Source organism: Camponotus vicinus, unplaced genomic scaffold (assembly GCF_025532165.1).
Source record: "Camponotus vicinus isolate PSW18456_S1 unplaced genomic scaffold, iyCamVici1.0 SCAF_3, whole genome shotgun sequence".
NCBI classification, from domain to species: domain Eukaryota; kingdom Metazoa; phylum Arthropoda; class Insecta; order Hymenoptera; family Formicidae; genus Camponotus; species Camponotus vicinus.
The window spans coordinates 18,812,868-18,828,346 of record NW_028141967.1 but is presented as its reverse complement, the minus strand read 5'-3'; the positions used below and the strand labels follow the sequence as shown (position 1 = coordinate 18,828,346).

Sequence of the window (15,479 nt, the reverse complement as noted above, 5' to 3'; positions counted from 1 at the left end):
TATTAAATAGATATGGCAACTCTAAGTATGATTACACTCCTGCATGCGCGAGTGCGAGTGAGATAAATCGGCTCAGTCGTAAAAAATGGCTTTACTCGCGAGAAACATCTGCAAAACATTTTCTCAGGTAATATGATGTTCATTTATATTTTTAAAATTCTGCCTCGCTTGTATTTATGAAATATGAAAAAATATATAATGGGAGTAGAAATGTCAATGATTATATTGTGTAAAAATAACACGACATTTTTTGATGGATAATAGATGGAAGAAGCGCAAGGGCATTGCATATTCAAGTATTTTTATTCTAAATGCATGCTGATTTTCGACTACCATGTCAGAAATATATTTATTTCGATATATTTTACTCTGTGATGGCGTAAATTTATACATATCAACTAGAACAAGCAGTCAGTTCCGAGCAATCAATTCACTTATAGTGTTATTTAATCATTTATATTATCCATTGAAAAAGAGCAATAAGTTAGACATAGCTATTCCTAAAAATAAATTACTTATTAATGAAAAATACAACTTATGTGCCTATACTTATGCTTGAATCAATTAGTAAAAGGATCATAATGCCTTAATAATAGCTGTCATTAATTAGGAAGATTTCATTAAGAGACTTTAAAAGATGAAAAAATGTTCATTTAGAATAAAACAGATAAAATATATATATACAAATATGCTACTTTAAATTTTTTTAATAATTATTCATATATTTATTATTATGTATAAGTATTCTATCTGATATATTTGTATATTTAGAGAATATATGATTTTTATAATTTGTATATTTATATGTAAACTAACACTATAAATATGATATATATAAATTTTATTATATTTAAACAATAATTGTAATTGTATAATTTTGTATGCACAGGCTGCTCAGAAGAGCACTCTTAGAACTCTGCATGTAGGAGTGATACGACAGCAAGAATCAGTAAGTATTGCTATTCTCTAATTGACAATTAGAATTTGTATCTATTGTAATAAACTATTTCTTTCAGGCGGTCGAACAAGGAGGAAAGTTGAAATGTACATTGATACCAGGAGATGGTGTTGGACCAGAACTTGTAGTTGCAGTTCGGAGTGTGTTCAAAGCTGCGGATGTCCCGGTTGAATTTGAACCTTATTTCCTATCTGAAGTAAATCCAACTCTGAGTGCTCCTTTGGATCAAGTCTCGAACAGTATTGCTAGAAATCGAGTCTGTTTAAAGGTCTGATTACATTAATCTAATGACATAATTTTATATGTGTCTAAAGAAAGTTTATAAAATACTAAATATATTATGTTTCAAAATTTGTTAAAAAATGTGTATAGCTGAAAGAGAGAGATAAAGATGATTTTAAAACATTATTACATTAAACATAATATTATTTTTTCATATTATAGGGTATTCTAGCAACTCCAGATCATTCTATGACGGGAGAGTTGCAAACCTTGAACATGAAACTACGTAAAAGCTTGGATTTATATTCAAACGTAGTACATGTTAAATCTCTACCAGGTATCAGATCACGTCATCAGAATGTAGATTGTGTTATTATCAGAGAACAAACAGAAGGAGAGTATTCTGCATTAGAACATGAATCTGTCAAAGGAGTGGTAGAATGCCTAAAAATTGTAACTGCTACTAAGAGTCAGAGAATTGCAAAGTTTGCCTTTGATTATGCTGTAAAAAATAATCGCAAAAAAGTTACATGTGTTCACAAAGCTAACATAATGAAACTCGGCGATGGACTTTTCCTCAAATCGTGCCAAGAGATTGCTAAAATGTATCCCAGGTATACTAATGTTTTTATCATCTATTGTCTGTCTTAAAAATTCATTATAAAAAATTATCACAAAATATTTCTATTTTTTAATAAAACAGGATTACGTTCGAGACGATGATTGTCGATAATTGCACCATGCAGATGGTCTCCAATCCACATCAGTTCGACGTCATGGTAATGCCGAATCTATATGGAAATATCATAGATAATCTCGCATCCGGCTTAGTTGGTGGTGCTGGAGTGGTCGCTGGTGCCAGTTATAGCCCCGAATGTGTCGTTTTTGAACCGGTAATATATTTGGCTTTACTTGTGCAATATAAAATTTATTTGTGATACAGTTAATTTTATGATGAAAAAAGATAATTTCTCGAATTTGTGACTTGTTAATTTCAAAATGTACGATTATTATATTACTAAATTGCATTCTTTTCAATAGGGTGCAAGGCATACATATTCTGAAGCGGTCGGGAAGAATGTTGCGAATCCGACAGCGATGTTACTATGCGCAGTAAAATTGTTGAATCATGTGAATCTCAAACGCTATGGCGAGCAAATCCGGGAAGCATTGAACCGCGTGTTGAATGACGGAAAAGTGCTCACAAAGGATCTAGGCGGGCAAAGCTCGACATCGGAATTTGTCACCGCCGTAATAAGTAGCCTGCGTTAACGATAATGCTTATGTAATATAAAACAGATATATAGATCCTCTATCGCAAACTCATTTTCTTGAAATTATCTATGATATCTGTAACAACTGTGTAAAGTGTAGTGCACCCGTTATAGGGTATAGCTATATATATATAACTCTAACACTATATAAATATATATATAGAATATTATAGAATTTGTAAAATTCTATAATTGCATAGGGGGAAATATAATGATTTATATTCCTATTTGCAATAATAGTAATGCATTGTACGTTCTATGAACAAAAAGGACTTTAAAGTTTTTTGCAGATTACTGATTCATTCATGAAAATCAAACTGTGATGTGCAAATGCATAATTAATTTTATAATAGCACAATGTACCAATTGTATTATATCTGTAATAAATTATGTTATCTTATACATTCTATTCTAAAAGTACAATTTGCTGTCATCAGTTTAATCAAATATAAATGTATAAACATATATATACTATATACATATATATGTGTGTACATATATATACTATATACATATATATATATATATATGTATATATATATATATATATACAAATAACTTTATTAAAAATAAATTTATTAAATGTATGTGTGTATATATATATATATATATATATATATATATATATATATATATATATATATATATATATATATATACACATACATTTAATAAATTTATTTTTTTTTAATTATATTAATTATTTAATTGTATTTTTAGTTTTGAATAAAACTTCTAATCATAATTTTTATAGAATTACGGAGTAAGTTTCTCTCTTTTTCATTTAATAATTATTCGTTTATAATTCTTTCTATATTCATCTGTACTCGTCGACCAAATATTTTTGTCGATGATTTTATTTAAACTGTAAACAGTAAAATCATATATGAAAGTATGTGAATATATATCGGAATTTTTTTAATCGCTGTATCTATCTGCACTGCAGACTGCAACTGATCAACAGCTGATCGGAAATCGGAACTTGTGTCTATTCATGCTTCACATGTCATATGTAGCTATACATACGTATACGTAAAATAACATAAAACTGAATAACTCAAGTCAATGGATCCCGATAATTATTCGGTAGATTTAATATGTCAAGATATTGTTAAATATCATCTTCAAGTTAATGCTTTAATACAAGTAAATATATATCAATAGCGGTACACAAGATATAACCTAATTTTAGCATTCTACTAATTTAGTGTAAAATGATTATATTGATATCAATATGGGAAATATATTACGAAAATTATATATATATATATATATATATATATATATATATATTAATAATATATATATTTTTATATTATGCAGGATATACAAGAATGTAGCGGACCACTAGAGATGCTCGATGAACTCAATGCAAAAGGCAGAAACAAGATAGCAGTTTTGAAATCTTCCATTGAGCGATTAGCATCTATTGCTGAAACTGAATTAAATGAGAAGAAAAAAACTGAACTGTTACTTGCAGTAGATAGCTATAAGGAACAGCTAAACACTTCTTTGGCAGCCTTCCGCAGGGCCAATGTTGTTAGTGCATGTGTCATTGACAAATTGGCAAGGGAAAATTTATTCTCTATGTCAGAAGAACAACAGAATGCTCTCCGTAAACGACATAACAAACAAAGCTTGACGAATGCATCTAATCAAGTAACAGATAAGTTATTGAGCATTTCAAGACACCTAGCTGAAACAACTCAGAGGAGCGCTGATACCTTGGATACACTATGTATGTGTGTGTGTATCCTATTATATTATTCAATATAATAAATATCATGATTCTATGGATTATCATTATTTCAGTAACATCTTCAGACAAAGTTGGTAGCACCAAGGATGAGTTAGAACATCAACAACAAGCAATAGTACAATCGGGTAAGCTCTTAGGAAAATATGGAAGACGAGAAGTCACCGATAAAGTTTTGCTCGCATTAGCATTTATCTTTTTCCTCGCCTGTGTATTTTACATTCTACAAAAAAGACTATTCTTCTTCTGAATATATATTAAGTAGTTATAACATGATACTCCGTATTATGAGACTATCATGTAACTATCTGCATAGCATAGAAATTCTTAACATATTTTTAATAGTATAATATAATAATAATTAATAGTAATAATTCTTAATAGTATAAATAATATGATAAATAATATGATAAAAAAGAGGATCGCGAAAGAGTAATGTGCAATATCCATTATATATATATTGAGTATTATCAAAAAGTTTTATACTAAAGTTTATTTGTATGTAGATTTATTCAAGAATGAACCAGACATAATGTCATGTATTACATATATTATTAATATTTATTACACCAGAAAGAGTGAGAGAGATAGCGATTTAAGTATGTAAAAATTTTAAGCATATATGAAGGAAAATGAACCTTATTTCAGTACATGATATAGTAAAGAGGATATATGACTTGTGTATAACCATCGAATCACAAGAAATTACCTGGAGTAGAAATTTTCTAGGTTTATTTAGTAGATAAAAATAAAAGTTTCACAAAACTTGTCCATGATACTTATTGTTAGACAAGAGCAAACTTTATTTATTAAACAGTGGATAAAAAGTTTTCAAAACAAAATGAAAATATGTTAACGAATAAAGTAAAAAAAGTAATGTAAATACATATTTCACATACACTTGTATTATACATATATAGTTTTATAATATAAAAAATTTGTCTCTATATTTTTTTATTCATATTTAATCCATAAAAAGAAAGAATTAGAAACTATAATTTTTACAACAATGAGAGAGAGAATATATATCTTATTAGGTATTTATTATTTTTACATAAAGATAATATTACTATAGCCTTTAGAGATGTACTATTTGTTATCTTCTAATTAAATTAGAAACTCACATAATTTAATTTATTCGCATAATTCATATGATAGATTTAATCCAAAGAAAAGGTAGTCTAAATTATATCAAAAGAATCGATATAAACTCACCTGTATTATTGATGTGACAATTAACAATATGTGTATAGAAATCCCCAAGTCATCCATGGTTTCTTCACAATAATTATCTACACATACATGCATTAAATTAGTTTTTAAATTAAAAATTATTTCTTTCAAAAAAATTAATTTTTTTGAAAGAAATAATACAGAACTAGCATTATTGAGTGATAGTATATATAATGATACAAAAGTTGAGGATAAATTAAACTAATTTTATATTTTATGTGTTTTGCTTGTCATAACAGAAAATTATTTAAATTACACATTTAAAGTTTAGATAAAAACTGTCAGGAACACGTGGAAAGTAAAAAAAAAAAAGATAGACTTACCCAAGCGTTATTAAAAAAATTATGTTTATATGGTCATTTTAATGAAATATCTCAAAGGAATTTTAAAAAAAACAAATATCTATCAAATTTATCAAAGCCTATAAAGTCTATAACAAAATTCAATCACACAAAATTTTTAATTCTAATGAAATTCAATTATATATTCTATAAGATACGTTATTTATACAGAACATAACCGATTATTTGATGCGAAAAATTGCTCGATATTTATCTTTGGAAATCCGATCTATGTATATATCATATATCATAAATTATTAAATAACGTCATAAATTATTCATAAAACAATGCTATTGCGAATAATCGCGTCTATTTTGCCGATTATCTCTTTGACGACTTACTTGTGCAAATATTATCGGAGCTCAAAGTCTCTGCTTCTTACAATTCCGCGCGAAAGAACAACATGAAGTTGCTACAAAAGCACGTATAACAAGAGGATTGCACATCGATTCTTACGCAGGTTTTAAGTAAAATTTTAAAAATGGTACGTAGTAGATTCTTTATACTCTGTACTATGAATGTATTATGAATATAGTTTGGTTAAGTTCTATTTTTTTTATTTTTTACATATTCTTGATAGCTTTTATCTAAACTTTAAATGTGTAATCTAAATAATTTTCTGTTATGACAAGCAAAACATGTATAAAATTATTTTAATTTATCCTTAACTTATGTACATACCATTATATATACTTAATCAATAATGCTCTGTAAAAAAATTAATTTTTTTGAAGGAAATAATTTTTAATTTAAAAATTGCTTATGTAATCCGTTAAAAATTCTAGTATTATATATTATAAAACTTTAAATAAGCTTCACATTTATTGAAAAAATAATGTGAATAATCGCTAATTTATTTTTGTAAACTTTCTTCTATGATTTTTTTTACATACGATCACTAATATATCACTATTTTTTCGTTAAATAAAAAAAGACAGACAAATTAATAGAAATTTATTTAATGAAATAGAATAGATGTATTGAGAGAGAATATACTTTTTACATAAAATTTTATAATTCAATCTCACTCCTTTTTTATGTTATAAATTATAAATCTTAAGAGAAATTAATCACAATTGATTAATTCAAATTATCCATATAAATCAAGTCATTATGTCATTATGTAATGTTAAATCAGATAAATATTTTTATTAGACTATCATAAATCTTTATAAATATATTGCATTAATAAGGGTCTGATAACTATGAATACTAAAGTGGAAATGACTTTCACTTTGTCATGGACTTATGTAACTTAACTTGTGTAAAGGAGCAAATCTCTTAATTCTTTGAATACAGAACATCATTTTATAAAAAACAAACAATTATTCTCTTCATATAACAATCTTTATGTAAACTCAATACAATTTCTCTATATGACAATTAAAATAGCGCATACCAGAAATTAGATTTATGAAATTACATTATCAGTATAGTTACATGATAAATAATTAAATTATGATTACTCATGGCATCATTAAATGGGCTAAAAGAACTAATCATTTAATCTTTTGCATTTTGGTATCATGTTCATAGCAACAGTGCAAAAGTCTTGCTGTGATATTACATAAAATTTGTTTTACAGAAATTATTTGTTTAAATATTAGCATTTGCATATATTTGCATTACAAGATACAACTTAATTCAACATAATCAGTTGCTACTGTTATAGAGAGAATAATTCCAAATGCAAAGGATTAAAACATCCTTATTCCAAGATCTAGCTTTGGTATGACGTATGTGGATACTTAATGTATTATAAATTATACTTGATATATTAATATATAAAATTAAGCATCATTGATGAATTTTATAAAATAATATTTGATGGAACTATATTTTCTGCGTATTTCATAAGTTAATTATAATATTGTCGTTTTTAATTTATTAATCGCGTGTGTATGTTCATATTGCAAGACAAAAAAAATATATATATTATCTATTCATATCTCTTTCCACCAAAATATTATTAAAATTAAATACAATTAAATATCTCCACTGACCATTCACTAACTGCATTTTCATATAAATAGAATTAATATACATTTAATATCCAGTAATAGAGTTTTGCTGCAACATGACATGTTTTAATATTATTTGCTATAATAATTTTTTGCTATAATAATTACTCAATATTTTATTAATTAAAAATTTTCAGGATTAAATAAATTAATAAGATTAATATCTTTTTTTAAATAAGGCTGACAAAAATACACTTATGTACATTATAAGATTGATTAATTATTAATCAATATATTCTAAAGACACGAAAAAATGTCACAGCCGCAGTGATTCATAAAATAATATTGAGATTACAACATATTCCCATTTTTCAAACTTATTTTTTGTCTATCTGTAATAGCTGCGGAAAAAGAATATTGAATATAATATTTCAAATTATTAATAAGAATCTCATACAATCATATCTAAAAATAATGACAGTTTTTATCTGATTCAGCGCGTATACATGTCGTTGCCCCAAATCAATTATTCAATCCTTCAATTATTAATTATGTAATTTATAGATCATAATATTAGATTACCGTGATGCGTTTAATTTTGCCTTTAAACTTTGTCTCTTAAATTTATATTTTGCGTAGACTTCAAGCTTAAAATCTCAACTTATCTCGCTCACGAATGCAAATAAAATTGATTTATCTGCAGTGTCGTGTGGAATTTTTTTTCTCTTAAGCAACTCGTCTCTTTTGGTACAGCCTTACTTTAATATAGTTACAAAAAATAACGCTCTGTTATATCTTTAAAGGAACTCCCTGCTTGATATAGTTAATTTTGTCTTTGAATGAATAATTCGCTGAGATTAAGCTTTTGAACCTGTCTTATCTTGAAATCTTTGCACGTGAAGCCTCTTATAATCCTTTCTATATTTTTCAATCGTCAATTCGGCATCATTGGTATTTGACAGGCTCAATGCTACCGGATCCAAGCTCGCCGCCAGTTTCAAATATGTTTCCTCCATCTCCTTCGTGATTTTCACCTCATAATCTAAATTCTTTTTGTGACATTCCTTCGATGGTCGCTCATCCAGTACATCAAAAGTTATGAGATTTTCGCTCTTGTCTTGTTCTATATGCTTTGATAAGATATTAATATTATTGGATTTGTTTTCTATAACCTTCTTGTTAGAATCTTCGATATTTATCAAAGGCTTTTTCGATGCGTCTCGAAGCTTGCAAACTAAGGTTTCGTCCTGCTTTGAAGATTTGCACTTCTTCAGGGAATTGTTCGAATAGACATTGCTCGCAGTATTCTCTTCGCACTTAATCTTATTGCTATCGTATGATGCGGCATTTTCCATGCATGTGGATTGACGACTGACGTCAATGGACGACTGGACCCACTCGGCCACTCGTTGCAACTGATTGTCCTGCAGTAGCACTGGTGGTGAATTGTCCTCGCTATTGGTAGACATTGAGTGCTCGGAACCAGCTCGAGATGCCTTTTTTGCATGTACCAAGGCAGTACTCGCCTTGCCGCTGCCATTGCTATATAATACAGTCTTGAAATGACCGGCGTTATCCAGTAAAATGTTTTTAGAACCGGGCGTGACGCGTACTAGACAATTCCGCGGGCCTATTATGCGATTCGAGTTGGTCTTGATGGTTGAGTTGAAGGCGCCACCGGTCAACGATTGTGCAACATCGCTGCAGCTACTAGACGGATCGGAACTGGAAATTAGCATACTGTCACTACTGAAGCTCGGGCTAGTCGCTATTTCCATCTGACTGCCATCATTGTGATTCGCCGCGCTATTATCCGGACTTTTAACTTCGATCAAAGTAAATTGCGCTAGTGTATTTCGCGCCTCCGCCGACCTATCATTCTTCCAATCGCGATCATTAATAATATCAAGCTCGACACCGCAGTTTGCCTTACATTTATTCTCCATCAAGGCGTTTACTTCAGAATTCTTCAATTTTACCCATTCGTTCTTCCACAACCTGTCATTAATGATGTTGATATGCGTTTGTTCTTTATCGAAGAACCGATTGTCAGCACGTGTCGGTCCAGTATCGAGGAGAAGATCAACAGAGTTTCCCTCGTCCTTATTCCAACACTTCGCGATGGATCTAGTATCGATTGGGGAATCGCATTTCCTATTGTTGCTCCTAAGTGGTTTGGACACCTTGTCAATGTTTATTCTATTGAGATCATTTGATTTGGGAAATAATGACGAGTATTTATTCTCGTGATTCTGGGACAAAGTCTTTTTATTTGAATTTATTTTTGTAGTGGCATAATTTTCCTCCGCCGTACAATTTTGCATAGTCCTGCTGATAAACTTTTCTTTAATATTCGGAGCTTGAGAAATAAGAATAGCGTAATCGCCGTTCGAGTGATGGCAGATCTTATCATTGCTCTGGTTAATTTCGTAGAAGACCGCATGCGATGCGAGGTTCGATTGAACTTTACCTTTGTTTTGATGTTTCTCACCATTCGCCGTACTTTCTGATGCTTGCTTTTCGACGCTGCGCGTATATTCGTCGCAGAAGGGAAACATATCAGGCACGCAAGTTTGCGTCTCAGCATCTACCATGAGGATGCTCCTGTGACACGTGCACGTGTCGCAATGTTTGGCAAAAATTCTTTCTTTTTCGCGGTCTTCCAGCACCTTCGCCATAATAGTTGCTGATACAATATCCATCGGTGGTTTAATTTCATCACTATCGTCATCACTGTGTTTTTCTACTGCAGGCTTTGTGATATTATACACCATAGCTGTCGGCGGAAATGTGGATATCGGCACGGTGATGCTCTTCACATCCGGCTGCGTTACGTCTTGCGCGGAGCATCGCTTTTGCGCGACGTATGTTCGCACTTTAGCCTGTACTTCGGAAGGCAGCTGTAATAATAAAAAAAACGATAAGTTGAAATTTCTTATCTATATTTTCACTGCCAATAACAAAAGCATATTTTGTATCATTAAATACTACCTATGTCAAAAGATATTTTTAAACAAAGTCCAAAATAAATGTGTGCTTCCTTAATAAATGTATAAGTTATATTATATGCACACTCTATATATTTTTTGTTTTCCTATCTAGCAAAAATATTAATATACTATAATCATTAATATGACATTAAAGAAAATCTCACTTTATATTATTATATCTTTATAAATGTTTCTATATTTTTTGAAATTCTCTGTCTTATTTTACTTGTAAAAGACTGTGTAAATATTTAAATATAAATAGAATACATGAGAGTCTGAAATAAAGTTTATTTGTGTGCGCGCGTAACGCGTACGTGTAACATTGTTGATGCATAAAATAAAAACGAGATGTTATATATAAATACAAATAAAATATCATTATAATGTTTAAGTATATAATAATGTAAGTATAATATATAAAGCACTGAAAACTAAAGTATAATATTTGATAGATAAAGGATAAATAAATATTGACATATCATTTAAATACAGACATATCATAATACAACTCATTATTGTCATATAACATGTTGATAAAATTTTTTAAACAAACAAGAATATTAAGTTTATTTTGTATACAGGGAGTGTCAAAAGTCTGGATACACTCAAATATTTCGTAAATGTTGCATTTTAGAGAAAAATATTTCAGACAAAAGTTGTAAGGCTTAAAAATACGCATTCAACGGTAATAGCTGTTTGACCTTGGATGGCGTTGCCAAGGTCAGATCAAGATCAAATTGAATTTTTTAAATGGAACCCCCTATTTTTTATTACTTATTCTTGTAGCTTATTTCGACAGCTTTCCAAAACACTATAATAAAGTATTTCTTCATTGAGTACTTTTCGAGTTATGAGGTTTGAAATAATTTCTCAATTTTACATAAACCATAAAATATCTAGTAAAATATTCATTTTTCGATTATCTTACCTAATACTTTTTTGTACAAAATAATGAGAGGAATCAATTAGTGTAAAGAAAACACATAGTTGTTTTTAAGAAAAAATATGTAATTGTTAATTGCAAATTACATATTTTTTCTTCGAAACAATTATGTGTTTTCTTTACACCAATTGATTCTTCTTATTATTTTATACATAAAAGTATTAAGGTAAGATAATCGAAAAATGAATATTTTACAAGATATTTTATGGTTTATGTAAAATTAAGAAATGATTTCAAGCCTCATAACTCGGAAAGTACTTAATGAAAACTAACTTAATTATAGTGTTTTGGAAAGCTCTCGAGATAAGCTACAAGAATAAGTAATAAAAAATAGGGAGTTCCATTTAAAAAATTCAATTTGATCTTGATCTGACCTTGGCAACGTCATCCAAGGTCAAACAGCTATTACCGTTGAATGCGTCTTTTTCAGCCTTACAACTTTTGTCTGAAATATTTTTCTCTAAAATGCAACGTTTACGAGATATTTGAGTGTATCCAGACTTTTAACACACCCTGTATAATGATATCTTACCGAATCGTATTTCTGACCTACAAAATTGGAAGGTTTACATTGTAGTAATTGGATAGCCAAATTAACATCGTTTCTATATTTTTCCTGAAAAAAAGGAAAAAATGTCTATTAAAAAAATAAATAGATATAAATTAATATTGCATATGATTATATGTAAGATTCTTTTATATTTAATAACTTTAATTTATATTTATGCACTAAAACTTTACAAGTGATATAAAACATTTAAGAAATGTAAGAAAAAAAAATATATATATATATGTATATACACATATACACACTATATAAGAGTACAATACTTACATTATCTTGAGTTAATTGATGAATTGTATAATTTGCATCTGCTAATCTATGAGACAGAGTCGCTATGTCCTTTGTGAAGGCACCTTTTTCCGTCTCACATTTGTCTACAATTCGCAGTAATTTATCCTCCAAATTTTGATTAACCTTTTGAACTCTCTTGTGCGCTTCGCATAGACGTGAGTATTTTTCTTGCCATATTAACAATTCCTCTTTCATGGAAGCCAGTTCTCCATTTGGAAATTTATCAGCCTCGTTTAAAAATTGTGTCTCCATTGTCACAATATGATTATCTCTCTCAAGCAAACGCTGGCGCAAATTTTCTATCTCCACATGCAAATGCATGTCACAGTGTTGCTGATTATCTTGGCTGCAAGTGCCACACTTACAACCACATTCCTATATGACATTATTAAATGAGTCTATAAGTGTATATATTTTATTTTATAATAATTTTATTAATTGTAATAAACATAATATATAAATAGATAGTAAAAGATTAATATTTATTATACCATATATAATATGTATATATGTATACAACAAACAAATAGTTACAATATTTAATAAGAATAATATATGTCCTATTTACAAATATTGATATTGTCAGAAGAAACAGTCATGTTACAAAAAAAAAATTAAATTCAATTATATTATAAATCAAATTATTATAAATTGTTATATTAAACGATCATTATAACAATATGCTTATATAATGTTATCAGTCATATCCTTTTTTTTCTATTTAAATGATGCAAATAAAGAGACATTAAATAAAAGTAGAGCAGCAGAACATATATACACAAAAATCCAAATACAATTTGCTTTCGGATGCAGATAAAAAAAGCATATATTGCAGTAAAAAATCAACGTGGACAATGTTGAATCATTAAAAATTAATTAAAAACCGATACGAGGAAATTCCCATATTGTTTGTTGAAAAAATATCTACAGCATCACGCTGTCTACCGACCGTATCAGCTGTCTGTCGCCACGTTGGCAATTCTTTCGCGATTAACTTATTGTATGGAATTTCCCTGGCTAAATTACTCACATACCTTGCACTTCTCCGCCATAATGATCCACGTCGCTAGAAATATCGGAAATAATGCAAAAATATCGTCTAACAACGCGACTACTGCGATGTCGTGGGAGCCTCATAACCCTTTCCTTCCTTGGCGTCTTTGACGTGCTGTGGGATGTATGTGCCAGACGTTCGACGTCGCGATTAATCACGTGTGCAAATGAAACTCACGGCATAAACAATATGCATATACTGTACATTTTTAACGCGACAACTGACAGCTCGTAGGAAATCCCACTCACATCATCTGTCGTCTCTTCGTCGTGTCTATTGCACGAACCAGCACGAACGTCTCGAAACAGTGCCGTGCCCATCGAGTTTCGGGCCCTCATCATCAGGGATTCAAAATATTTAATCGATGATACACTAATGCACAAACATACATATCAATGTACAATTAATGTATATTACAATGTAAATTAAATATTAAAATATATATTGCAAAAATCATATTATATATTATTAATTTAGTACTTATAGCGCAAAGAAAGATGAATTATTAAACATGAGAAGGAAATATCTTGCAAAATTTTTATATCTCAATGTTGTATATAACCATTTTTATTATAATTTTTATAAATATTTTTTATCTATATGGTGGATTGAATTGAAATAAGGATAATGCAAGAGCGAAGATTGATTTGCAAAAGTATTTATTAAATGTGTGTTACATCCCCATACATTATTTATGTAATTATAAATCGTTAATGGCGTTAATACAATCATAATAACGTTAAATGTTCACGATATTGTGTCAAATAGAATACTTGAAAAATCGTCGAATCGTAATATTTATGTGTATATATATATGTGTGTGTGTGTGTGTGTGTGTGTGTGTGTGTGTGTGTGTGTGTGTGTGTGTGTGGTGTATGTTTTTATATTTGTATCTTCCTCTTTTGTATGTTTTAATTTTAAGAAAAATGCTACATTTTGAAGTCAAGACCGTAAGTACATCGGTCACAGTTTAAATAATGCAGAAGTTAATTTTGCCTAAATATACAAGATATTTGATCAAAAGCTAAAATTTTTGTTGTTATTATACTGAACATTAACGTTGACCAATGTTGCTTTTTCCAATTTTATAAATACACACGGAATGTCCAGAAAAAGTGCAGCACACAATTATGAATATCTTAAAAATAAATTTATATCTTCTACTTAAGCGAATACTTCAATATCTTCAAACTAAAATACAACATATGTAATTCTATTTCTTGTGTAAGTATATATATATTTGTTCTTAATTTAAAATAGAGAATTAACATTGATCGTTGTAAAATTTTAAGCTTGAAATTTGTTTTTCCTTTTAAAGCCTTTGCATATGTTTTATAAGTTATTTATTTTAAGTCAAGTGTGATAAGAGGTCAAATTTTAAAATAATTAATTTAAATAAGTCCAATATACGTCATGTATGTCATGAAATTCTCGGTCCAATACCAATGTCAAATAATTAAAACAAGAGTCAAGTTTCCGAAGATGAAAACGAAAAAAACAAAATTGAATTATGACTTATATACGTGAATTAATTACTTATAAAAACACATTTTTCTTGAACAATCCTGTGTATACATGTGTACGTAATATTCATCTAATATTGATGTATATGTACAAAATGCGACAATGGTCGAGCGGTTGTTCTGATCAGACAATAGTCACTACCAACAACAATCTTAAAATTCTGTTGCAGACTGCAAAAACAAAGGCATCACAAACGCTGCCTTAAAACAATATATGTATGTAGCTTTTTCTTTATATAAATTAGATTATTTTGTTCGCTATATAAAATTTTTATAATGTATAAACAAATGTATATATATTTATATATTCATGATAGACTTAAAATATAAAAAAATAAGTATCCAATGATCATTAGACTATGATAGT

The 15,479-nt window shown here is 28.9% G+C and overlaps 3 protein-coding genes across 3 annotated transcripts; 2 read left to right on the top strand and 1 right to left on the bottom strand.

Annotated features, from left to right (window-relative positions):
• The first annotated feature begins 36 nt into the window (after window positions 1-36).
• On the top strand, window positions 37-2,856 carry Idh3b (isocitrate dehydrogenase [NAD] subunit beta, mitochondrial). The gene is made up of 6 exons (XM_083094075.1): window positions 37-127; window positions 890-949; window positions 1,017-1,226; window positions 1,403-1,794; window positions 1,884-2,073; window positions 2,222-2,856. The coding sequence occupies exons 1-6, from the start codon at window positions 86-88 to the stop codon at window positions 2,450-2,452; spliced, it is 1,125 nt and encodes a 374-aa protein (XP_082950201.1). The 5' UTR covers window positions 37-85; the 3' UTR covers window positions 2,453-2,856.
• Window positions 2,857-3,270: 414 nt separating this feature from the next.
• Sec20 (vesicle transport protein Sec20) lies at window positions 3,271-7,803 on the top strand. Its single transcript, XM_083093410.1, has 3 exons — window positions 3,271-3,600; window positions 3,778-4,192; window positions 4,267-7,803. The coding sequence occupies exons 1-3, from the start codon at window positions 3,520-3,522 to the stop codon at window positions 4,458-4,460; spliced, it is 690 nt and encodes a 229-aa protein (XP_082949536.1). The 5' UTR covers window positions 3,271-3,519; the 3' UTR covers window positions 4,461-7,803.
• On the bottom strand, window positions 6,867-13,897 carry LOC145968142 (uncharacterized). Its single transcript, XM_083093409.1, has 4 exons — window positions 13,570-13,897; window positions 12,515-12,910; window positions 12,212-12,295; window positions 6,867-10,646 (listed from the first exon to the last, which is right to left on the bottom strand). The coding sequence occupies exons 1-4, from the start codon at window positions 13,585-13,587 to the stop codon at window positions 8,604-8,606; spliced, it is 2,541 nt and encodes an 846-aa protein (XP_082949535.1). The 5' UTR covers window positions 13,588-13,897; the 3' UTR covers window positions 6,867-8,603.
• Between the last annotated feature and the right edge of the window lie 1,582 nt (window positions 13,898-15,479).

Excerpts from the sequence above, each read along its gene's own strand:
- LOC145968142 (XM_083093409.1), bottom strand. Across the intron at positions 12,296-12,514 it reads ATCAATTAACTCAAGATAAT|GAAAAATATAGAAACGATGT; the intron begins GTAAGTATTGTA and ends CCTTTTTTTCAG. Across the intron at positions 10,647-12,211 it reads TAGGTCAGAAATACGATTCG|CTGCCTTCCGAAGTACAGGC; the intron begins GTAAGATATCAT and ends TTATTATTACAG.
- Sec20 (XM_083093410.1), top strand. The coding sequence starts at position 3,520 with ATGGATCCCGATAATTATTCGGTAGATTTAATATGTCAAGATATTGTT. Across the intron at positions 3,601-3,777 it reads AAGTTAATGCTTTAATACAA|GATATACAAGAATGTAGCGG; the intron begins GTAAATATATAT and ends TATATTATGCAG. Across the intron at positions 4,193-4,266 it reads TGATACCTTGGATACACTAT|TAACATCTTCAGACAAAGTT; the intron begins GTATGTGTGTGT and ends TCATTATTTCAG.
- Idh3b (XM_083094075.1), top strand. The coding sequence starts at position 86 with ATGGCTTTACTCGCGAGAAACATCTGCAAAACATTTTCTCAG. Across the intron at positions 950-1,016 it reads TGATACGACAGCAAGAATCA|GCGGTCGAACAAGGAGGAAA; the intron begins GTAAGTATTGCT and ends TATTTCTTTCAG. Across the intron at positions 2,074-2,221 it reads AATGTGTCGTTTTTGAACCG|GGTGCAAGGCATACATATTC; the intron begins GTAATATATTTG and ends TCTTTTCAATAG.